Genomic DNA, 25,937 nt, shown 5'->3' on the forward strand with positions numbered 1-25,937 from the left:
ACCCCCTAGCCTTTTATCATCAGAAAGCCTATGAGGGCTTGTCTACACTACCAGGTTTTGTTGACAGAACTTATGTCGACACCCAAAAGGCGACAAAACAAAAATTGACAAAGGGTGTTCACACTTGCTCTCTCTGTCGACAGATCGTGTCCACATTGGGGACACTATCATCGACAGGGTGAGCAATGCACCATGGCTATGTATCCCACAGTGCAGTGTTGTGGGAAGAAAGAGCTGATCGCTGCGAATCTTGGGATTCTCTCCAAGTTCTCCCACAGCCCCCTCAGCTTCTGAGAGCAGCATCCTGAGGAGCTCGGTGAGCTCTCCCTGCTGAGGAAGGGCAAAGCAGCACATCAGTCTGTCCCCCTTCCCCTGCAGCAGCCGTCTGCCTGCTGCTGAGTTCCTAGCGCCGGGCAGAACAGGAGCATTCCAGTTTTCTCTTTGTTTGTTCCCCAGATGGAGCAGCACACAAATACTTCCCGGAGCTTTGAAAGGGGAGGGACGCATGCCTGCAGGGCAGCAGAGATCAAAACACTGAGCAGAGCAATCAGGGCAGGCATTTTGGGATCCTGGCAGGAGCCAGTTCTGTTGACAGAACAATCAGCAGTGTCAACACTGGCTCTTTGTCGACAATAAAGGGAGGGGAAAAGACAAAAGTCTCTCGTAGAGGTGGAAGTTTTTTGTCGCCAAAACTGGGCGTTTTTCACAAGAAAAGTCCCATTGTAGTGCATACGCTCTTGCTGTTTCGTCAGTAAAAGGCAGTTTTTGGCGACAAAACTTGCCAGTGAAGACAAGCCCTGAGCCTCCTAAGAGGCACCAATTGGTGCAGCATAGAAGACAAACAGAACCCCCACCATCCCCTCTTCAGTCCTATCCAAGAAGACATTTTGACGGGGCACTTGAGCACCATCACTCCCTGTACCTTCCCCACTTCAGTGTCCACCTGGCCTGTTTCCTCCCAATGCTGGCAGCATATCACACCAGCCAAATGGGTCTCAGACATCATCTTGAACCAGTAAAATAAAATTCCTTGTTGCTCCTTCTCCAAACCTCCCTTCCCATCTGTTCCATGAGAGGATTCTCAGACAGAAGGTGGACTCCCTAATCCAGGTAGCAGCAATGAAGCCTGTACCCCCTCAACGCAAGAGGAAGGGCTTTTACTCCAAATATTTCTTCATCCCCAAAAGAAGGGGGACTGGAGACCCATCCTCAGACAGCTAAATGTCTTCATTCACCATTCAAGATACAGGATAATTATATTGCCCCTAATAATCCCCTCCCTAATTGAAATTGACTGGTGCACCTCTCATTGTGAAGGATGCCTAGTTTCATATAGACTTTCACCCAGTGTACAGGATACTCCTGTGGGTTATGATGGGCCTAAAGCACTTGCAATACAGAGTGCTTCCCTTTGGTCTCTTGACAGCCCTGAGGGTTTTTATGAAGGTACTGCCATGCATACCTGTGTCAACGAGGCAGCCCAATATTTCCTATCTGGACAATTGGCTCCTCACGGGGCAGTTGTATCAGGAAGTGCAGGCAGCAGTGTTACCTCTTTACTTAACCTTTTTCACTGCTTGGGACTTCAGGTAAATCCAAAAAAGTCCAGCTTTAGAATTTTTAGAAGTTTTAGAATTTATTGGTGCAAATCTGAACATGATTACACCCAAAGTTAGCTTACCTCAAGACAGATTCTTTCCAATGAGGGACCTCATCCCTCAACTTTGACTCAGCCCCCCAGATAACAGTCTGGTTCTGCCTGGTCCTGCTAAGCTATATGGCCTCATGTGACCCCCCCCCCACAAGGTTTCACCTACCATGCCTCCAGGCACTGTTGTGGATGGTCTATGCTCTGAGCAGGAACTTCCTGGATACACAGGTCACACTTCTGCAGAGTGTCCTGATGTCACTCACCTGGTGGGAAACAAAGGACAATGTCTATATAGGGTTGCCTTTATTCCTGCATTGCCCACAAAGACACTCATTATGGATGCCTCCCTAATGGGATGGAGAGCACATGTGGACGACCATACAACTCAGGGTTCGTAGACTCCACAAGAGTCTACACTACCTATCAGTCTTCTTGAAGTTTGGGCAGTGCACGAAGCATGAAAGATATTGCTGTCCTTCATCCAGTCCATGCACTTCTGGATCAGGTTGGACAATGTGACTAGTTTATTACTTAAATAAGGGGGAGCAAAATTTGCCTCGCTCTTCAAGGATACAAGCAACCTGGAATTGGTGCATCCAGCATCAGTTTACCCTATTGATAGTGCTGCATTCAGCTGCAGAGTCAGTGGAGCCCCAGACGCAGCCTCCGAGCTGGGCAGCTCTGTATTTGCAGAAATGGGTCAGGGGGAGTGGCACATCTGGGTCTTCTGTCTTAGAATAGAAGCAGGACCATTCATCACAACCTGATGTCCCTCCATCTGGTAGCCTGGTTTCTGGATGGACAATGAATTTAGAGAGATTGTGCTCACAAGAGGTCCAGTTTATCCTTAATAATATCAGGAAACTCTCTCCATGGATATGTATTGCTGCCAAATGGAAGCAATTCTCCATTTGGTGTCAGCAACATCACTTACCCCCACAAGGAATCTGGGATCCCTCTTATCCTGTGCTGTCTTCTCTCCTTGAAGAAATTGGGCCTATCCATCCGTTCACTGCATGTACATTTTTCAGCTATTAATGTCTTTCATCCTCCAGTGGAAAACTGCTTGGTTTTCCACTATCCCCAGCCGTGAAGTTTCTAAAAGGCATTATCAGAACATTCCCACCGCTATTAAAACTTGCTCCTATCTGGGACCTGAACTTGGTGGTATCAGCTCTTGTGAACCTGCCATTCGAGCCCTTCGCCTCTTGCTCCCTCCTATGTTTGTCTATGAAAGTTGCCTTCCTAACTGCAATAATCTCTACGGGGAGAGTGGGTGAGCTTGGGTCCTTTATGGCAAATCTTCCTTACATGGTGTTTCATAGGCATAAAGTATTCTTGAGGTTGCATCCCAATTTCATCACAAAGGTTCCTTCTTAACTTCACCTGAACCAAACAGATCACCTGCCTAATCATCTACCCGAAGCCTATAATAACAGGAAGGACAAGCAGTGACACTCCCTGGATGTATACAGGGTTCTAGCCTTCTACTTGCACCAGAGTAGGCCCTTTTGGGAGCCTCTGAGGTTCTTCATATCCATAGCTGAGAAAATGGGGAGAGCAACCTCTTCCCAAACCTCTCCAATTGTGTCCTCCTTTGCTATGAACTTATTGAAGCCCCTCCACATCAGATTTTCAGGATTCATTCAACCATAGTCCAAGCTGCCTTGTTGGCATTCCTACGAGGAGATCTGCAGGGCAGCGACTTGGGGGTCCATTCACACTTTCACGAAACATTATACCCTGGTTCAGGCTTCTGCGGAGGATGCTTCCTTTGGTTCAGTGATCCAGTGATCTGTGGTGCAGGACTCTTCCTTGCACCCTCATCCTCAATGAGCACTGCTTGAGAGTGACCCACAGTGAATATCCATAGGGACCAAAGAGAGGATACTTACCTTATAGTAACTGGAGTTCTTCAAGACGTGTGGTCCCTATGGGTATTCCACAACCCACCCTCCTTCCCTTCTGCTCACATCCTCATGTTGTTTGTGGTAGAGTAGAGTAGGGACTAAGGGGCTGGTCAGTCCATGATGCCCCTTATGCCCTCAGTTCAGAGCACAAGGAGGTATAAGGATAAAGGCATAGACCAACAGACACTGCTTTGAAGAGTTTTTTGGTCTCGGATGCATGGAGCGCATGTGCACCCACAGTGAATACCCATAGGAATCACACATCTCAAAGAACTTAGGAAAGTATCCTTCCTTTATTGGCCCAGCTCTACTCCTGTGTTCCAGTCCAGTGCCTAAACCATACAACCATCTAGAAATAACCTGTCAACTTCATTAGAGTAAGAGTACAACTTTGCATCGCTCCATAGACATGTACAAATGAGAGCGCTAGAGTTAATCGCATTCTTAAAAGCTCAGGGCCAGAGTGCTGAGCACATTGAAGGATAGAGCCTGAAATGACTGGTGGAGTCCTAATAGTTATTTGGTTTCTGTCACTACTACTGGTTGGTGCTTCAAGTTTAGAAATAATATAAATGTCACCCTTAGCGGGCAAGCAAAATCACACACCCTACCCACCAACTAGTCACTCCCACCCTCCACCTACTTACCACTGGATGTTGCATCTAAAAGAGAAATAATTGCTTGTTCCCTACTTAAATAATTACTGTGGGCTGCTATTTAATTTAAAGACTATTTCTACTACAGTAGTCCCTAAAGGCCCCACCGAAGATAGGACCCTATTGTACATACTGTACATGCACATTGTAAGAGACAGTCCCTGGATCAAAGAGCTCACAGCCTAAATAGGCAAAGGGTGAGAAAGGAGACAGAGAGGCACCGAGAGATGAAGTAACTTTTGGCCAAGCTCACACACAAGGTCTCCTGACTTCCAGTCCAGCGACCTCTCCTTTAAACAAAGGCTAGGGCTCAACTGTCCTTAGGGTCATTTCCTCATTTCTCACAAGTGCTTTATTTCAGTTAATCATCATAGATATTTACAAATGTAAGGAGTGTCAGGTCTATAGGTTAAAAAGGGTCAATCTCTTTGCACAATATTTATAGTAAATGTGCATGGAGTGTTTAAAAACACTAAGGGCATGGCTACACTAGAGCTGGAAGATGTACATGTCAGCTCCAGGAGGCATCCCTGCACTAGCTCTGTCCGAGCTAGAAATGTACTCCTGGAATTTACACATTCCAGCTGTAATGTAGACATATCCTAAGTGTGCAGAACTTGCTGCGGGCAGTGAACAGTAATTGTGTCCACCCAGTTCAAGGACAATATGGTGGCCCTAAGTAATCAGGACACAGTCATACGTTTGTAGTCCATTTCTGCTTTGCACTCATGTAACTCCCATTAGCCGTTAATAAAAATTATCCAAGAATAGAACCAATACAGTTTTATAGTGCTAGATACTTCTGTAGATATAATTATTGGAATAAAGAGAGCTATTCAATATGCAAACGGAAAGGAGAACAAAGTTACAATAGTTTCAGAAGCATATTTGATGTATTGTTTTGTTTGAACTGTCTCCAAAACTTCATAAAAATAAGATTTGCATATAATAAAACAGTGGGTTTTTCCCCTGGATTGTAGTTTTATTTACATGTCTGATCTGCTGGTAGACATGTCTGTTTATGCTGAGTAACACTGCATTTTCCCGGGGCTTTGTACAGTATTTCTGTTAGTGTCAATGCTTTACATGCAGATGGTCAGTGTCACGAATACAAGTGGATGGCTAGCCCATGGAAGGGATCTTCTCGGACAGTATGGTGCCAAAGATCAGATGGTTTAAATGTTACAGGTAACTATTATTTTTATTTTTCTTACATAGAAATCAGGCCATGAAAGAATAAAAAGGAGTGGAGACATTGCTGCTCTTGTAAAAGGATTTGCAAATAATTATCAGATATTATATTTTCCAATAACAATAAAGAGTAAAAATTCAGTATTATTACTATTTTATGATCTTTATTTGGCATAGTTTTATTTCAAATCATCATATTATTCCATGGCTGGAAGTACTTGAAAGACCTTTTTCCAAAACTCGACTGATGCCACTATGCAAAACCTACTGCTAGAAGGTAACTATAAAATAATGCCGTCCTCACTGCAGCCTGAATATTTTACATTCTACTTTTCTAAAATGTTTTTTCTCCACAAGCTTTAGGATTTCAAATCTCAGTGGTTTCCCTATTACACAAAGATCTTTTTATACAAATATGTATAGCATGTACGCATGCAATATATATGTGTGTGTTTAATATATATATACATATGCGTGCATGCACAGAGGGAGAAAGAGAGCTTCATGGTCTATAAGATGTTAAAATAATAAGAATCTGACATGAGGCCTGTGAGTTAAATTCATGAGTTTAATTCATTCTTTTGCACCAAGGTGCTAAAGCAGTATGAGAAACATTACTGTGTGTATTTTGCTATTTGTGGTGTAATAGCCAGGTACAAAAGGGTAAATTAAGGAAAGTTCTGAGGTCTCTGACTTGAAGAAAAATGTAGTCTGTTTTCTTTATGTGGGTACATCAGACTCCGAGCTTTACTTAGTCTTAATTTCTTTAACTATTTATATGATTTCATAAGCACATGATCAGTATCAATCAACTGAATGCATACAAATGGAACTTTAATCCATGGATTGTTGACATAACAGATCTGAATGACTCTGAAGTAACTGTTACTGTCTGTCATGTCATTGGAACTCTAATCCGTGTATTGTCACCACAAAATGCTTAATAATCCTTTGGAGCCATCAAGTCTCTTTTGTAAGTGTTAACTGGCATTTGTAAAAATGTTAAAATGTATCCTCTTCACACTGGGCATTGCAGACCCAGTCTGTATGCATATTACAAATCCATACAAAATTGTGTTAGCAGCTACTAGGCTCGTACAATTTTTAATCTCAGTAATTTGGTCATGTACGTTTTTCCTTAATATATGCCATCCGCTAGTATCCTTGGATACTTATAAAGTGCTTTGTAAAATTGAATCCATTTGGGAGCTGTAAAGTTGTAAATGAAATCTTGTGCAGGGGGGTGGGGAGACACATCTTATTCTTTTGATTTGGTTTATTCTGGTGCTAATTATGATTATCTGCCTGGTTTCCTACCAGCTGACCTGCTTAGCACCCAGGCTTGTGGGTCAGCAACTGTGGGTAGTCTGCGTGCTGGCCTGCCTTGGAGTCAGGAGCCCCAAGGCTTCCAGGGTTTATGATCCAGGGTGGACTGCCCCGGGGCCAGGGCTGTGTTCCCTTTCACAGAAATTTTCTAAATGTTTGGGGTTTTATCATAGAAATGTAGGGTTAGAAGGGACCTTGAGAGGTCATCTAGGCCATCCCCCTGCTTTGAGGTAAGACTTAAGACCATCCCTGACAGCTGTTTGTCTAACCTGTTCTTAAGAACCTCCACTGCCAGGGATTCCATAACCCCTCTTACTAACCTAGTCCTGTACTTAATGATCCTTATAGTTAGAAAGCTTTGTTCCAAATTTGGAAATATAGAAGTCCTCCAAAACTGGGTCACTTTTCTCCACCCAGCTCTAAATAAAATCTTATATGGGCTTCTGGCCCTGATGGAGCCAAAGCACTTGTCTGGTTGACCAATGGGACTTCAGGACATGCTTAAGTACTTTCTTCAGATGGCCTCTTATGTATTGAACACAGAAGACTAAGGATCAGATAGGGAACTTTCAGGCCCACCAAATATATGTTCAGAGTGTTGGGTATGCTTTACAGTACCATCCACAGACCTCATTAAGACAGGGGTGGCCAACCTGTGGCTCCAGAGCCACATGCGGCTCTTCAGAAATGAATATGCGGCTCCTTGTATAGTGACCGACTGCAGGGCTGGAGCTACAGGCGCCAACTTTCCAATGGGCCGGGGGGTGCTCACTGCTCAACCCCTGGCTCTGCCACAGGCCCTGCTCCCACTCCACCCCCTCCCTGCCGTGCCCTCGCTCCTCCCCCCGAGCCTCCTGCATGCCACAAAACAGCTGATCAGGAGGTGCAGGTAGGGAGGGGGAGGCGCTGATCGGCGGGGCTGCTGGTGGGCAGGAAGCGCTGGGGGTGGGAGGGGGAAGCTGATGGGGGGCTGCTGATGTATTACTGTGGCTCTTTGGCAAGGTACATTGGTAAATTCTGGCTCCTTCTCAGGCTCAGGTTTGCCACCCCTGCATGAAGAGATCAAATCTGCCCTCAGATACAGATATTGCCCCTGGCCTTGATTTCAGTAGGATTGCATATGTTCTTGTAAGGACAGAATGTGGCTCGGTGTCAACCTGTTGCTGAGAGTACTGTATTTCTTTGCAGCTGCCATATTGTTTGGTTGGGTCTGAAATAGTTTATTTTTATTCATATATATTGAAATATTGCATGGTAAATTATATTTCCATTTGTATTTATTTACTCAGATTTTATTTAGTCTGTCACAATATAGTTCTGAACAGTTGTTTGTTTGTTTGTTTGTTCATTTAGGATGGTGTTTTCACAGATTCATTAACTCAAATTGAAATGGGTGATGAGGCAGCTCTTTTCTTCTGCAGCTGTCAGGATGACTGATACTTTGTTACATGGGTGCTTGCAGGCATGTGCCTGGTACACACACCAGAGTGTAAAATTGTATTCCCTATGGATGGGCAACATTTCTTATGGCAGGGTTTCCTTTATTCATCATCAGCCCTCCTGTTAACACCTGGCTTTATATAACTGCAACTAACTGCATCTTCTGTGAGAGTGACCATAGTCACTTATCAGGATTTCATCATCATTTCACACCAATATAAGGGTGTAATTACTTTGGGAGATTTGGGACATAGTGCAGGCAGGTTACAATGGGTGGCCTCTAAATGTAAAAATTTTAAACTGGTACACTGCCCTCTTTTCCAGGACAGAAGGAATTAGATAAACCTTTTAGATAAATTAATGGAAAAAAACAAAATATGCAGAGGAAAAAAAAGAGCTTTAATGTTTTCCCCATATAAAGCACCCTGTACAAAAATTACATAATGTTTCTTATGGCTGTCATGTAAGTACTAGATAGAGCCATGACTACAAGAACATGATTACCCCCTGAAAAACAAAATGCCCCTCCCAAACACACACACAAGCATTAACTGTGGCTTGAGCAATCCATAAAAGGTACATAAAAGTATTTGGCATGTCAAGCACCTTCTTATAAAGTGCAGATCAATACAAATAAATCTGCCTACAAGAATTCATACAGGACTAAGAAAGCCATCCTCCTCCTGCTTTGGTACAGTAGTATCATCCTAAATTCACACAAGCAAGAAAGTTCCTTGAAAGTACTATTTCTATTATTACCCCAAAGTGAGAGAAAATTCCATTCAAATAAACATCTAGAAACTTGGGTGTTCATCCCTAGTTCAACTGTATCTGTTTGGTCTAAGAATTGAATTGGTAGTCTTGTAAGATCAGGATCTTACAAAATTTTCACACAAGCAAGAAAGTACCATTTCATGGCTGAAGTCAGTAATTTCAGTGGAGGTGAGGTGCTATTGTGTCAAAATCTGATTTTGTATCCTACAGGGGGCTGTTTAGTGATGCGCCAACCAGATGCTGACAGGTCATGTAACCCACCGTGCAGTCAATCCCATTCTTACTGTAGCGAGGTATGTGTCACTGCATTGGAACAACATTGTTTCAGTACCCTTACTGTACACTACAACACAAAAATAGTGAAGGCTAAAAGCCTTTATATATGAAAAATAGTACATAGCTCCTCATTAGTTTTCAAGATATTTTGCACAATAGAATCAAGATTACTGAAGCATTTTCAGAGCTCTCACTAGTGTTAAATTTTTTAAATCAACCTCAAAACATTAATCCTTCCCATTAAATATGTAAACTGCACTGCTTTGATTCAATAGGAGATGCCACACAAATACATCCAGAGGTGCCCTCCAGGCTAGTGCTCATCAAAACAATCTTCTCTTCCAGTCATCAATGTTGTCATGATTTAAAGCACTCAGAGAGCTGTGTGTTTCTGCTACACGGTGTAAAACACTTGTTCCCTACAGACTAGAATGTGTGGTTGTGAAGAAGGGTACACTGAAGTAATGTCCTCTGATGGCACACTCGAGGAGTGCACACTCATCCCTGTGGTAGCGATCCCCACTATGGAGGACAAAAAAGGAGATGTGAAAACCAGTCGAGCTGTGAACCCCACCCAGCCATCCGGTAACCAGTCAGGACGAGGAAGGACCTGGTTTTTGCAGCCTTTCGGGCCAGGTGAAGTCATTACATGAGCAGTTAGTGATGCTAAGTACTGCAACAGCATTTGGCATTTAAGCTGCTCTGATGCCAAAAGTCATTAAACGTTTATTTAAGAATGCAGTCATCTGCAAGGATTGAACAAAAAGGAAGAGACATATGTAACTCCACCCTCCGCTGCTGCTGCTGCTGCATCAGCATATTTAATTAAACTGTATATTACAGAAGGGATAGAATTTTCTTCTCTGATACTTCTTGTTTGAAATTTTCCAGTGAGAAGAAGTGGAAATACTGTAGAGGGAAAATACTGTGAAAGGCCTGGGAAGTAATCACAGTTCGCAGCACTTACTGGATATCCGATTAAGCAATCGGGGTTAAAAATATGACTGAGATAACTCAGGAGGTCGAAACACTCTCTAAAGACTACAAGGACCTGGATGCCTTTTTTCCCCACTGATACCACTGGGGTGGTTGTGGTTTGTAGAAGATGTAAACATTTTAGCAGGTCAGGTTTTCATCTGAAAGTTTTATTACACTTATAAAACTCAAACATCTCAGCTAGAAGTATCTGCATCACCACTTAAATGCTCCAGTGATGAGAACTATAGAAACATGTTGGATGAACAGATTGTCTTGATCTGATGCAACTACGTTTCTAGCCTGATGTTAGTAGAGCTACACAATAGTTGTTGTTTGTATTGTGGTAGTACCAAGTAGCCCCAGTCATGGACCAAGACCCCATTGTGCTAGGCACTGTACAAACAGAACAAAAATATCATCCCTGCCCCAAAGTATCAGTACTTTTAAGTACTGATCCAACATGAAAAGAACTTTAATCAAAACACCATGCTTCCCTAAGCAAGTACCTCATATTTCTTACATGCTACCTCATTCCCTGTAATTCTAAAGTAAGTTTGGTGAAATTCTTTGATGTGGCTACCCACTCCACTCCAACTGACCTGACCTAAAATCTCAACTAATAGCTATTATTACCCCAAAGTGAGAGAAAATTCCATTCAAATAAACATCTAGAAACTTGGATGTTCATCCCTAGTTCAACTGTATCTGTTTGGTCTAAGAATTGAATTGGAAGTCTTGTAAGATCAGGATCTTACAAAATTTTCAGTACTTCCTGATTTCAGCTAAAATGGAAATACCAGTTACCACAAGAGAAACATGAATAGTACAGAAACAGTCTCTGTTGTTTCAGTAATTCCACTTTTGGTGAAAACCGGGAAGGTGGGAGCAAAAGTAAAAAGCAAGGCAACGTTTTGAATTCTGAATAAGGTTCAGGTTTACTTGATTCAGTTCTAATTTTGGTTGAACGTTTAGATCATTCTTATTGTATCCAAACCAGTACTCCCATCTCTAAAAATTACCCCGCCTAGTTCTGAAAGAATCATATTAGACAGTTTATTGCAAATTTCCAGATAACATTCTACCACTTGAACTTTGGCTTTAGCTGTAGATTAACAAAACATCAGCAACTGTAAATGATCCCCCCCACCCCGCCCCACACTACCGCCCTCCACCCCAAAACCCACCACCGCCTTGCTGAATATAAATAACCCTGTAAGGAAGACACTGAACACTTTAATCATAATGAAATCTGAATTGCTATCACATCCAATATTGGATAAGTCAGGGCAAATCTACTGCCTCAGTCCATCTTTAATGGATCAGTTGTTTCATTGCTTCAGGTTATTAAGTGTTATTAGCTCCCTTACATTAAGCCAGCGAAAATGTTTTTCTATTAATTAGTCTAAATCAAGTAGTCTGCGTGACTGCCAGCCCCTGGGTGGTTAGATAGCATAAAACCTGCGTACCTACCTGTGCAGCAGCAGGGAAAGCTACTGGGAAGTTTAGGAAGCAAACTCTGTGTGAATACATTTATCGTTAATACGCTGTCAAAAGCTCCACTGTAACCTTCACTGAAATAGCTTTTTGGTTCTGCGAAGTTATCAAAGTACTATAAAGGGTTGGCTTGAAGCTCCCAATTTCACCAATACTTGCTTGGTATGATATTGAAAACACCACCACAAGAACAGTGTGTGGTTTGTTCTACCCTCCATGGGCGTATTTTGCCCTAACACATATTACACTCTCTACCATCCTACTGACAGTACTGGAGATGTATATGGTATAGTCAAGGCACAATTTGGCCCCAGTGTGTGAAAAATAATTCACACAAATGTGATTGGGAGGTATCACATGTGCATTGACAAGAAAAATCACGTGGGTATATATGTTCTAGTCAGCCTACTGCATAAGAATTTGTTTTCAAATATTAGATTCACTTTAGGGGCAGGTGGGATGTATTTCTTCTGAGCTAGTTCAATGTCAAACCAGTTCAAACCCAAATCTATTTTTAAAAAGGACATGTGAATAAATAAGTCCTTCTCTCTGACCTTTTCTGAAATCCATCGTGGGGCTCAGCAGGTCACAGAATCTTTGCCGGGTTAGCTTCCATCTTCATATTTCAGGAGTTGCAAAGTTTCCCCAAAGTCAAATAGGGACAGTGCATTATGAACACTTCCGATCTACAGCAGGGAACCCCAGATTATGAAAGGTTTATTCAGGGCATTCAGTCAAAACCCACCAGAGAGTTAGAGCAGCTTTTTCCCACTTTCTCCACCGAAGAGTAGGGTGTTCAGTTGGGTCTGTTAGAGCCTGTTTGACACCAGGGGAAAAGAGGAGGTGATATGTCTTGTAACTATAGGCATTTAAAACCGAGCTGTGGAGATATAAGATCCTTGATAACAGCAGACTGTAATTCTACTTTTGTTTAGACTACAGGCCAACAATAAGTTTGGAGGGGTGGGGGGGAAGGAAGATGTTCCAACAATGCAATTAAAAAGGAAGGAAGCAGAAGATCATTGTCTAGGCGTGCAGCAAGGAGAACTGTTGTACTCAAGACAAAATAAGGAGTATGTCAGACACTAGACTGGTCACTAAAGCTATCTAAAAAGAGAAAAAAACATGTGAAAATGAGAACATGTAGATTATTTTGCCAAAATAAAAGTTGCACTTAAAAAGTGTTTTCCATTTCTCCTGAGTGAGGAGTACAACACTTAAAATCACACTCACTCTCCAGGATTACCCCTTACCAACTAATACAGGGTGGTAGTTTGTCTGTGATTGCAGTTGAGTAGGTTCACATCACCCAGTTTCTCCCATGTCCACCTGCTCTGTCCTGAGAAGCAGGCAGCCTATTGAAAAGTAGAGCATGACTGCACACTCAGTGCAAGATGCAAACAAGACTGTGGGCTTTTTGGGTGGCTGGCCTGCTCACGACTGGCAGTGCTCACTTGTAAATCAAACCAAAACTGCTCTAATGTTCAGCCTTGTCATCTTGAGAGTGTTTTTAACCAAACCTGTAACTGAGTAATCTAATAACGCCTGTACATATTAGGCTTTAATGCTGCTTGTGCAGACAATAATTATTGCTATTCAAACCTGCAATGCAACAAGACTAACCTGTAAACTAATGACTAACATTCATTCCTTTTAGATGGGAAGCTGAAGACCTGGGTTTATGGCGTAGCTGCTGGTGCATTTGTTTTACTCATCTTTATTGTTTCTATGATCTATCTAGCCTGGTGAGTTCTTTAATTATTCCTAAATGAACAAGTGGAATATGGACTGTGTATTGAGCATTTCAATGAATCTAATTCAGCTATGGGAACTACATCGAGTATACCGTCTTCAGAGTTTGGTGTGCGTATGCTTTTGCCCAAAATGAGCTTACTGGCAGTTGCTACTTCTGTATACTTTTTCAGTGGATTAACAACTTTCTTGAGGCCTGGAAAATATTGTTTTAGAAATATGAGCCACGTTAAAGATGTCTTTAGTAGTTGTGTGCATTTAATGTCTCCAATGCAACTGCCTTTCAGTTTGTCTCCATTAAGTATTACTGTATTATAACCCAGAATAATACCCCAGGAGCTGTGTTTTTGGAGGTGTAACAACCCTCCACCCCCCAAAAAAAAGTGGCCAGGTAAGGCTAATTTAATGTTTGTTCCCTATGAATGGTCCAAGAGGTATATCGGGGTGCCCAAATTTTGTGACCAAATGTTGACATAGCAACTTACCAGGAGCCTGAGGTATAATGTGTCTGTACATTTATTCTACATGCTATGGGCCAGATCTTAGCCTCTGTGGTTGCTTTGTGCCAAGACTAGTGCAGATCTAGTTGCCTGAGGATTTCTGCAGTAGGGGAATCGCTGGGTTTGGTTAGGACCAATATAGTAGCTTCTGTGCAATCCCACTGGTGGTGAAGGTGACATGGCCAGGGAAACGTGTGTTTGGCTGGAACACAAACAATTCCTAACCACTGGAATTGCTCCTTTTGGGGACATAGGTAGATGAAGCAACTTTGCATAGCCCTCAGGCAACTCCAAATTGAATTTCAGAGCTGGGATGGAGTGGTACTAGAGTGGTTTAAATATATCTTCATGCCCTGCCCCAAATGAAGCTAACAATTAGGATTTACGTATATTAATCTAATATTACCAGTTCCAGAGAATCAAGTACATTTTGTTTGTGCATTTTAGATATTTACACCTGTGCCAAGTAGATTTAAAACACTACTGAATTAAAGGTAACTAGAGAGTCAGTATCCATGCAGTATAGGCATTTCCTGTCTGATGATTTAGAATTAATCTATTCACTGCTGCAAGTATATTATTTTGGAGGATGTACCAAGATGCACTAGTCAAAACATTCTTGTTGAAGATAGTGTGCCACAGCAACAGGTATTTAACTCAATAATGTAATGTAAATGATTAATTTCAGGCACCATATTCAGATCATCAAGTTAATGATGAAAGAATACCACCAGCAATGGGCCAGAACCTCTAATCTGAACCCCTTAAAATTTCAGGGGAGATTAAAATATTTAGGTTCCAGATCACATCTACAACTGGAGGGAGCCTGGTTGTGTTTTTCATGCAGCCAACATATTGCACAGAAAGCAAAACTTCCCACCACATTCATGTTTTGGTACAGTCATATATCAGAACCAAAATCTAATCTCGATTCAAATACTCCGCCTCTCACTGAAAATTTGGTATTTAAAGAGACTGTGACTTTTGGATGTTTAAGGGGTTATTTCAGCTGAAATTGAGGATTTATACACTTAAATTTTACCGACAAACAATCCATCCAGTTTATAAATAATTACTATACCACATTAGATTTTCATTTACAGAGAGAGGTTCATTTTTAAAGCTGAATTTATTTTCTAATAACTTTATTAATTGTTTCAGCAAAAAGCCAAAGAAACCCCAGAGAAGGCAGAACAATCGGCTGAAACCTTTAACACTGGCTTATGACGGAGATGCAGATATGTAAAATATAACTTTGCATTGCAGCAACTGGATTCTACATTACTGTGTTGAAATCAGAGGGTGTCCAAAGGCACAAGGGCATGCTACAGAGAGGATTTTAGGCGGTTTTTGTTTTTGTTTTGTTTTTTAAGAACTGCACCATAAAACAAAGAAGAATGGCTTTCATAATGCCCATGGATATTCAAGGCATTATTGCTTTATTCTAAGCCATGAGCACAGAGAATTCTGGCAGATTGGAAACATTAATGTGGTTTTTTGAAACTGTCAAAACCACCTCGGTCTCCAGACCACTGTGGCTCACTTAATATTCACAGTTGAGAGCCCTGATGCCAGACTTACCTTCACCATTAACCAAGTATAATCACTGAGCATGAAGAGTTTGTACCAAGCTGTCTATAACTCTTTATATTCAAGCATAACATATATACTCAGTTGAAGCATATGTATTATTCTGTCAAATTATATACTTGTTAAAGAGCATTTTAGTGCTTAATAAGCTGTTAACTGAGAAGATTGAACAAGTTCAGCATCTTGGAAATTGTGTAGCTTGTGTTAACCTGCATTTCAGAGAGCAAAGATTCTCTTGCAAGACTGTTCTGTTATCACTCCAAAATATCAATGCCTCATATACACAAGTATCTAGGAAGGAAACATCCTCAGATTCAGTATTTTATAGTGGTTACTGTCTGGAAAAATGAATACCTGGTGTAAATGTTACAATATGTTTCTACTTTCTCTAACTCTCAAACTGTTGCCTGCATCTTTTTTGCTACATGTTAGGCAAATTTTTGCACTATATTAGTGCAGCATGATATGCACTTAACTAGTATTGCCATAGAAACTGCCTCTTTTCAAAAAGAATGATGATGCATCTTGTGCCAGGAGCGTCAAGCAGGCATTTCAGTTCTTGAATCCTGAAGAGAGTAGAGTTCAGCTTGGACTGTGACTGGATGGAATCAGCTAATACATGTACTGTATACACTGTTTCTCCTCACAGCAGCCATTTTGTAGTCTATATCGTGGCAGTAATATAAGTGTCTAGTTTCTTGCCCATCTACTTATACAAATGTAGATTCTCCAGTTGGTTTCTAATTGTACTTTGAAGGCTGTTTATGACTAGATTTTTTATATTTGTTAACTTTGTTTAAAAAAAAAGAAAGAAAAGTGGTTGCCCTCTCATCTTGAGTGAAATATTCTGATTATTTGTTCAGCTAAACGAAGAAAGTTTGTTGCATATTTTTCCTCTCCCAAGCAAAATAATTGCCATTTTAGCTGCCAATGTAAAACTTTCCCTTTAGTTAGGATAACTGGATGTAATCTTTACCTTTAATCGTTCAGCTAAAGTCTTAAAAGTACTGGTTAAAGAAGGATATCAAAATATTTGCCTCACTAAACAGTCAGATAACTTTTTCTTAACTCTGGTAGTATAACAGTTCATTGCCACTCCTTTCTTTACATGTTAACCTCGTCCATCCCGATAGCTTTTCATTGTTATGCTTCCCCAATGAAGCATGTTGTGCTACCATTGTATCTACACCTGTCGCAGACATGACTCATGACCTGAGAGGGCTTACTCTACCAGAATGGCTTCTAGAAATGTCGCCTAAAAGAAAAAGAAAAATGACTGGGCTATTACCAAGCAATATAATGACAAGACTTTATCACAAAACCTTTCAAAAAACTTGTGGTGTAAAGTTCAGTATTAGTGTCTCAGGTCTTTTACTAACCTCCACCATTCCTCTGCACCATTCCCAAGTACCAGTTTTTGTACAGCCAGTAAAACTATACACTTCGCCAACTTTGGGCTGGCTCATGTATCCACTGAAATCACTGGGCGGCATGAGTCCTGACTCCATGTCAAATTGTCATTGAAATCAGTGGGTTTTGTTCAAAAATCAAAAGTAGAATATGGTAATACCAGTGTTTTGATATCACACTATGATATTGATCTTTTCCTAATGCATAGGTAAGAAGAGAAGAACAAATGTGTGTGTCAATTAGCAATAGGCATTTGTTCAGGTTCCATTTCACACCTTACACCCCAATCCTGCAACTTGTTGACGGACTGCCAGACCAGCCCAACACTCCACAGAACTCTATATGGCTCCTTGCTGTGGCAACAGTTCACTTACATACAACAAATTGCAAGACTGAGGCTTTAATCTTACATCATTTCTACAGACTGAGGGCAAAAAAAAAATTATGTACAAAGTTAAGTTCTTTGAAGTGTTTCAGTGAGAAACAATAAAAAGTTAGTTCTTACTTTATCAGACAGACAAAAAAAATGGACGGTGGGAAAGTTATCAAATTGCAAATAAAACTTTAAAAATATGACGTTGAAACTTGGTCATGGATGAATTAATTACCTTTGGAAGCCCATTTCTGGGTGTTGAATTGTTTCGGGCGAACGTCTCTGTCCGTGCGGATAAGTGAGGAGGGTTCTTAAATTGGCAAGAAGTTACCACTGTTAATTACACTGGCTAGTCTTTTAGCAGGAGCTCCGCTGTAGCGCTCACCATGAAGCCTGTGTGAACCTGAACACCCAAAATTTCACAATTTACTTCCAATTAAAGCTTTGCTATCATCTGTTGCTCCCCATGTAAAATTACTATTGCTAAAATGCAGACAAAGAATGGGTGTTTGGCTTTTACAATCCATACAAGTATTTCATGAGAAAAGAAAATCAAGAGCTGGTACAGATCTGCAATTGTATTAAATTCTGTGTTTTGTAAAACTGGAGCCAGAATAGCCTATTCTTTCTTTATGAAGAAAGGCATTCTTTAAAAAGATTTTTAGGATATGAGGAGAGTTGTAAGTCTGTAAATCTAAAAGTTACAAAAGGTGGTCAAGCCCTGTAAGTATGAAACAGTAAAAAAAAAAAAAAACCAACAAAAAAAAAAAACAAAAAAAAAAACAAAAAACCCCACAAGTTTCATAAAGAATGAAGAGTAATTTGCGTTAAAAACCAGAGTGCTTCTACAAATCCAGTGCCTAAAGCAGCCACTACTGTAGTTTGTTAGTGTGTGAAAGTAATGTTTCCAGTGATCAAGTGTCTCTAAACCATTCAGAAAATAGCTGAGTAGATATTTTCTTGTTGGTGTGGTGGTTTGTAATTTCCTTTAAAAAATCTGTAGTTTCTAGATTACTGTGTCTGCTTTGAGTCCTGGAGCAGTTTCTTTTCAAAGCTTTGCTGATACTGCACAAGATTCTGTATGTTTGTTACAATGCACCCATTTTAAAATTCCCTTTCTGCCACCAAAGTGTAATAAAGTCCATTTTAACAATCTGAAAAGACCCACTTATATACTCTGTATAAATCACTGTAAAATATACCTTGGATGAAACTGAAATCTGTCTTTTACCTTTATGTAAATCGTGCTCACCCAAAGTTAAGAGTTTATTTTGCCTAACTTAATTTACTTGAATATTTATTTTGTAGAGTAAGGAGGCAGCTGTCTGAGGAATGTTTACTTTTTTTTGGTTAATGTTAATTTGTAAATTGTGTAATGCATTTTTATTTTTTAAATTATGTATATTCTTTTTTAATGCACAAAATGTTTACGTACAACTACTGCAAATTTGTGTATATTGTCACTAAGCTTTATTCAGTTAATATAGATGGCATGTGAAAATGTAACAAGACTTACATTTTCATATGGATTATTTTTACGTAACTGATGTATTGCTGACAATAAATTTAAACACAATCATTTTCACGTGTCTGTTATTAAATGATTTTGGCTCTGGTGGAGGGAGATGCTAATAAAAGTCCATATCCCTAAAATATTGCCATCTTTGAAATATTATTTTTTACTTGAAAGTAAACTGAAAAGCTATTCCTTTAAAAAATAAAGAGAAGAAATTGTTTACCCTCACAAAATCAGACATCTAGGCCCATTCCTGCAGTCCTTACTTAGGCAAAACTGTGCAATAAGTCAAGAAAGAACTGCAATGTCAGGACCTCTCTGAGCCCTGGTCTACACTAGCGATGGGGGAAGGGGGTGGGAATCGATCTAAGTTATGCAACTTCAGCTACATGAATAACGTAGCTGAAGTCAACGTACTTAGATTGACTTACCATGGTGTCTTCACCACGGCGAGTTGGCTGCTGCCACTCCCCTGTCGACTCCGCCTGCGCCTCTCTCAGCAGTGGAGTACAGGAGTCGACAGGAGAGCACTCGGAGGGTCGATTTATCGCGTCTAGACTAGAAACGATAAATCTATCCCCGCTGGATCAATCGTTGACCGCCGATCCAGCGGGTAGTGTAGACATACTCTGAGTATGAGTAGATAGTTTATATTATAATTTCAAATTCTGCTGCTCCTCTCCTGATCTCAAAACTTGATTGGTCAAAAGAAGTATCAATGGAAAAGTCATTTATAAAAATATTGGGGCGGATCCAACTTCCACTAAAAGACTCCCATTGATTTCACTGGATCTGGCACTATGTTGTGTAAAGGACCAAAAAAACAACCCCACAACATAATGGATTACTTTGTCATGTGCAGAGTGGTTGATGAATGCATGATGGCCAAAATAATCCCAGTCTTTTCTAAACCCTAGAAATCTGTAGTGGATTTGCTGGGAAGAAGAGAGACTGAAGTTTTCTGGAGACTGTCTGTATGTTCCTCAAAAAAGTTCAGATTTTTTTTAATGACCATTTCTGAGGTATATTTTTAAACACCGGTTCAGAATATACCTGCCTCCAGCATTACAGGCCTACTTTTTAAAAGGGCTTTAAAAAAATGCTTGCATGGAGGAGTAAAAACTTCGTGGTAAAACTTCAATGGGAGTTGAGTTAGGCCCTCACTGAACTTTAGATAATCCCTCTCTGGTGTCTGTCTGCTTAGTTTCAAATTGCAGTGAAATAGTTTTGCAAAATCAAAGACCATTTTTTAAAATTCAGTCCTGTACATACATAGAATTTGTCAAAACCAGGATGTGTTGCTAGCTACGCTACATACTCTATAAAATAAAAAACCCAGCATACTTTTTTATTTAATAAAATTGCCATAATGGTGCACTGATACTATTCCTCAGCGTGTATTCTGTTCATAGTAGAAGGAGCTGTGCTCCCATTTTCAGTGTTCTAACATGCCTCCACTTTAAACAACTGGTGAAACAGCCATGACACACAGTGCATTAGTTTGCATTAAAGGTGTGTGCATTCTCGTGCACACTAACTGGCCTGCGTTAACCCGACTGGTGTGCCCAGTAAAAGCACTTTAACGTAGTACTGTTCGAAACAAAATGATACTTATGTGCACTGAGGAACTTTTAGTGTGCAGCAACAGGGTCCACGCAGGCCAGTTAGTGTGCACTAGAATTTACATCCCTCTGCAGACTAATGCACCACATAGAAAAGCCCAAAGACGTGTTAATGCATTTCATAGATAGGAAGCTACTTACTCCATCTGAATTTGTAAGCAACACTGTAACTTGTAATTCAGTTTGAAACCAAGGTACATAATGATCCTGAAGAAGATTTCCTTTGAAAGACCATGCAGGTAAGAGCAGGTTTGATTATAAACATAAATCAGTATATTTTGTAGACGATATTATGCTGGGGATGCATTAGAAAAGAACCTACACAATCATTCTGAAGCTTCTTTCTCCTTTAAAGGACTTTTTTGCTTCCTATGAGAGCTCTGCAGATAAGTCTATGGTCCCCTCACCTCGTTGTTGCAACCCTCCTGGTCCTTATTTTAACTCTCTCCCCATCATCAGAACTTTCTCTGTTTTTTTCTTCTTATAGCAACAGTCACAATGCCCAGAAAATTAACAATACCTAAAATATCCCTCCAAAACCATTTACAGAATGCAATACACATGCTTTGGAAAATCTTTTTTTGTCCTCACAAGCCAAAAGACCATAACCAAGTTGATATTAGGAGAAGTATCTAATCTAACTGTCCTTTTGCAAACACCTTGCTTTATTGTCTTTTTGGCAGACTCCTTGCTCAAGCAATGACTGTAGTCCTGTTTGTCTGCAGAGCCTTCTCCAATCAGCCAATCAGAAATTTTCTCATAGAAATTGCAGGTCATTTCATATTTTGTAGCAGCTGGGTGATTTCAAGGCAAATAAGGGACCTTTGGGGTGATTCTTTTCTTTGGTTCTCAATCAGATACACTGGTGAATGAATCTGAGCTTACCATTACTGGTACAAGAGCCCTTTGCTGCAGTGCCACTCTCAGAAGGACTACCTGATATTCGAAATGTGATACTTAGCAAATATTTCTTTCTGAAATGTTGAAACACCAGTTATTCTTCAAGCGAGGGTTCCTATTTGTATTCCAAATGCGGGTGTGCATGCACACCATGCACCGGAGCTGGAAGTTTTTCAGCAGCAGTGTCCATTGACCCGCACGGCATTTTATGTCACCACATGCTCCATGGAAGGTATTAAGAGGCCATGGGAAGCGACATGCCCTCAGTTCCCTCTTACTTCATGGTCGGAGTCGGAATCCTCTCTTCAGGCTCATAGCCGCTACGAGAATGACAATCCGTTGTAGATAGATAGTTCTGTTGCTCCTTCTTACTTCTGTAAAGAAGTTAGTTATATAGTAGCCCCATATGGGGCCTCCCCATCCCCTTCGGGGGATTATGCCCCACCTCCTAGGGTTCAAGAACTGCACCTCATGCCCTTGCTCATTCTTTGTGAGCGAAGAGCACATGCGTTGTGCATCTTGCCTAGACCGTAGAGACCTTGTCGTCCATTGTGATATCTGCAAGTCCTTCCCATCAAGGACCCATGATGCTTGACTTCTGCACCTCTGCACATTCCTCATGGTGGAGGCACTTCAGCCTCGTGGAAAGTCTGATCCTGGACCATCAGTGCCGATTGTGCACCACCCCTCATGAGTGGTGAGCACTCCACCCTCAGCTTCACGCCCAGATCAATCAACACCGCTGAGACATGAGAAGGCGCACAAAGAGAACTGCAAGCACTCTCATGAACACCTCAGCAGGTCCCGGTTGCAGACTGCCATGACGCATCACATTCCTTTCCCAAGCCAGGCTGGGTTGCATGAGATGTCATACGATGACCCCACAGGGCCACCCCCTAAGGCAGGAGCAAGGCGAAGCGGAAGTGAGACCCACCAGCACCACGATGACTGAGGGTCATGATAGCCTGCCAGTGCACGCTCCTCAGCCATGGCAGGATTCAGCAGACAACAGGATATGCCCTGGACACTGGGCCAGACAAATCCACTGGTCCCTACCTCAAACTGCTGTACTCACCCTTGCCACTTCTCTCAGTCCCATGGCCACCTACACCAGTGGATGAGCTGCTCCTCCTCAGTTGTGACCTGTCTCCAGCAGTCGCGGTACTGCCTGCGCTGACAGCTCCACCACTTCCATAGGCTGCTTCAGACTCTGAGGGCTTCTCAGTTGAAGAGCCATCCTCCTCCCTGGTCTGCCAGCACAGTGTGGACTCCTGGGTGTGCCCACTTTCCTGATGCACTACGCTCCGGGCCTGCCAGGGCGGTACCTCTGTCCTTGGGACCCACAGTACCATCAGGACCCCACCTCATGGCACCACTACCCTGTGTTGGACCCTTATCGCCAGCTGTACCCACCATTTGTGGCCTCATACCAGCCCACCCCTGTCCTTCTGTCAGCACAGATTGCCTCAGACCCAAGGAGGATCCAAAGTTTGACCCGGCACTGCCAGCACCACCAGAACAGACAGCAGCCTCTTCCTCTCCAGAAGAGGCCCTTATCCCACGAACCCTCTCACTCCAACAGCCCCAGGAGTTGCTACAGCATTTGACTTGGGCATTCCCCTGGAGGAGGTCCAGGACTAACCTGACCAGCCACTGCACATTCTCCAACCTCAGGACCGACACATACAGCTCTGCCTGTTCACAACACCATTCTGCAACCCACACAAGCAGTGTGGCACACACTGGCATCCTGTACCCCTACGTCCAAGAGGGTGGAATGCAGGTAATTCATGATGGCAAGGAGGCTGACTTTCTGTTCTCCCACTCCCTCCAACACACCCCTTGCCCTCGCTGGTCATGCACACGGCCATGTAATGGGCACACCACCACTCCTCCACTTCCACTTGTCCTCCCAGATAAGGTGGCACCACCTCATAGGCCCCAAATTCTTTTTGTCCGCAGCCCTCCAATTCCACACCTCCAATTATCTAGCTATGCTGGCGAAATATGATTTTAACAATTATGCCAAGCTGGCAGAGCTCTTGAAGGACATCCTACAGGACAAGCACCAGTGGTTCCAGGTCCTGCTGGATGAGGGCCGCCTCCAGGCTGTGGTAGATGAGGAGGACAGGTCCTTCCACTCCCTGGCCGTGGGGGTAGTGATGAGAGATGAAGTGGGGCTCCAGTCATCCAAATTTCCTAGAGAGGTCCAATCTACCACCCAGGACCTCCTCTTCATTGAGGACAAACTGTTCTCCATGAAAATAGATGCCAACCAAAGCCACAGTTCCAGACACCTCCACCTACTAGGAGCCAGCCCACTGATGCCCCCAATCGCAGCACCCATGGCCATCAGCCACTGCTGTGTTTGCCACAAGCAGAAGGCCCAATTTTGATGCAATAATCGAGAGCTGCAACAACCCCTCCCCCCATGTCACGGTCTGCGGCCCCCCGTGACACATTTGGGCCCGTCTTGCCCTATTTACCCACCACTGGGGCAAGATCACTATTGATCACTGGGAATTAGACATTGTACAACATGGCTACTCGATAGAATTCCTCACTTTTCCATCTCACCAGGACTCCCACCAGCTCTCTCTGGGAAGCCCTACCCATGACACCCTTCTTCAACATAAGGCAGACACCCTCCTCAGGAAGGGTGCTATCATTGACAGGGGCTTCTACTGCCTATACTTTCTCATCCCAAAGAAGGACGGGGGCCTCTGCCAAATCCTTGATCTCTGTTTACTCAGTACTTCATCAGAAAGACCAAGTTCTGTATGGTGATGCTCACTTTCATCCTTCCCTTCCTCCCCCCAGGGGCATGGCTTGCAGCTCTCGTCATGAAAGACCCATATTTCCATGTTGACAGCCTTCCAGCCCACCGCAAAGTCCTTTGCTTCCATGCAGGCAACAGTCACTATCAATTCAGGGTCCTTCCATTAGGCTTCACCACAGCCCCCAAGGTCTTTGTGGTCATAGCACCCAGCATGGGCACTTTGTATTCCCCAACCTGGACTACTGGCTGCAGATGGGTCCGTCCCTCACCGAGATGACAACAGCAGTTGCAGCCCTCCACTCACTTCTCACCTCGCTGGGCACCTGTGTCAATGAGGCAAAATCCATGCTCCTCCTGATGCAGATGATCCACTTAATCAGAACGTGCCTGTATTGTGTCTCAGTGCAAGCCTTCCTACTGGCAGACCACTTTTCCACTTTTCCACCCTCATGAAGATGCTGAGCCTCAACCTGCACTCGACAGTGCACTCTTTCTCTGCCTCCTTGGCCACATGCAGCTTGCACCTATGTGACACCACACATGCATCTCCCTATGCGCTGCCTACATCTGTGGCTCTTCTCATTCTGCAGGCCCCACATCACCCACCTGGACTTGTCCTTGACCGTCCCCAGCTTGGTCTGCTCCTCTTTTACCTGGTAGACCAATCCTACCAAAGTGCTCAGAGGCACCCCCATCCCCATGGCCACCCTCACCACAGACGCCTCCCTGGCAGGGTGGGGCACACAATTGTCCACTTCCCCTGTGTGGTGTGGCTGGCCTCACAGGCAGGTGCACATGCACATCAACACACTAGAGCTGCACATGGTCTGCTGGGCCTACCACATGTTTCTGCCTCTGCTCTGCAACCAACACGTCCACAGTCCGCAACCAACACGTCCACTGTGTCCCAGTGTACACAGACTGGGTGGCACCAGATCCCTGTCACTGTACACAGAGGCCATCCACCTCTGGAACTGGTGTCTCCCCCACAACATCGTGCCCCACACGGCATAGCTCCTGGACCTCCAGGCATACCTCACCCAGCTGCCATTGGAACCACTGGCCACATGCTCCCTTGCCCACCTATCCATGAAAGTCCTCTTCCTCATGGCCATCACTTCTATCCAGAGGGTCAATGAATTGTTGGCCATGATGGCTGACCCCATGTGTACAGTTTTCCATAAAGACAAGGTCTCCCTGCACCTTCATCCTAAGTTCTTCCCAAAGGTTGTCTCTGAGTTTCACCTTAACCATCCACCTTCCGGTCTTCCATCCTAAACCACATGCCACTTCCGTGGACAGGATGCTGCACTCCCTGAACATCCGCAGGGTTCTAGCCTTCTACTTGGACAGGACTCGTGCATTTTGTGCCTCCCCATGCCTCTTTGTAGCCTTCGAAGAACGGTCAAGAAGGCTGGCCCCTTCCTCACAATGCCTATCCAATTGGATCTCTAAGTGCATTACATAATGCTATGTGCACTCCAACTCAACATCATTCGGGCAGGATCACTGAACACTCCATGTGGGTGCATGCACCCACCTCTGTTTCCCTGGTGGATGAGCCCTGGCACCAGATCGGCTGGGCAACAACAGGGCACCCTGGCCACGTCTTTACAGCGCACTATGCCATCAACATGACTGTAGGACGTGCAATCCTGCAGCAGGCCTTACCCGTCACATCCTCACACCCACCTCCCAAGTTGATCACTGCTCCGTACTCACCCACATTTGGAATACATATAGGGATCATCGCTTGATGAAGAAGAGGAGGTTACTTACCTGTAACAGGAAGTTCTTCA

At 42.9% G+C, this 25,937-nt stretch overlaps 1 protein-coding gene across 1 annotated transcript in view; it reads left to right on the forward strand.

Moving 5' to 3' along the window:
• THSD7A (thrombospondin type 1 domain containing 7A) overlaps nucleotides 1–18,119 on the forward strand; it is a 496,216-nt gene extending 478,097 nt beyond the window's left edge. The window contains exons 26-30 of the mRNA XM_074945848.1: nucleotides 5,310–5,405; nucleotides 9,159–9,241; nucleotides 9,650–9,860; nucleotides 13,354–13,441; nucleotides 15,110–18,119. Coding sequence (XP_074801949.1) covers nucleotides 5,310–5,405; nucleotides 9,159–9,241; nucleotides 9,650–9,860; nucleotides 13,354–13,441; nucleotides 15,110–15,194 — 563 coding nt within the window. The 3' untranslated portion in view covers nucleotides 15,195–18,119. The remainder of the gene's footprint in view (nucleotides 1–5,309; nucleotides 5,406–9,158; nucleotides 9,242–9,649; nucleotides 9,861–13,353; nucleotides 13,442–15,109) is intronic.
• The last annotated feature ends 7,818 nt before the right edge of the window (nucleotides 18,120–25,937 follow it).

Source organism: Natator depressus, chromosome 2 (assembly GCF_965152275.1).
Source record: "Natator depressus isolate rNatDep1 chromosome 2, rNatDep2.hap1, whole genome shotgun sequence".
Taxonomy (NCBI): Eukaryota; Metazoa; Chordata; order Testudines; family Cheloniidae; genus Natator; species Natator depressus.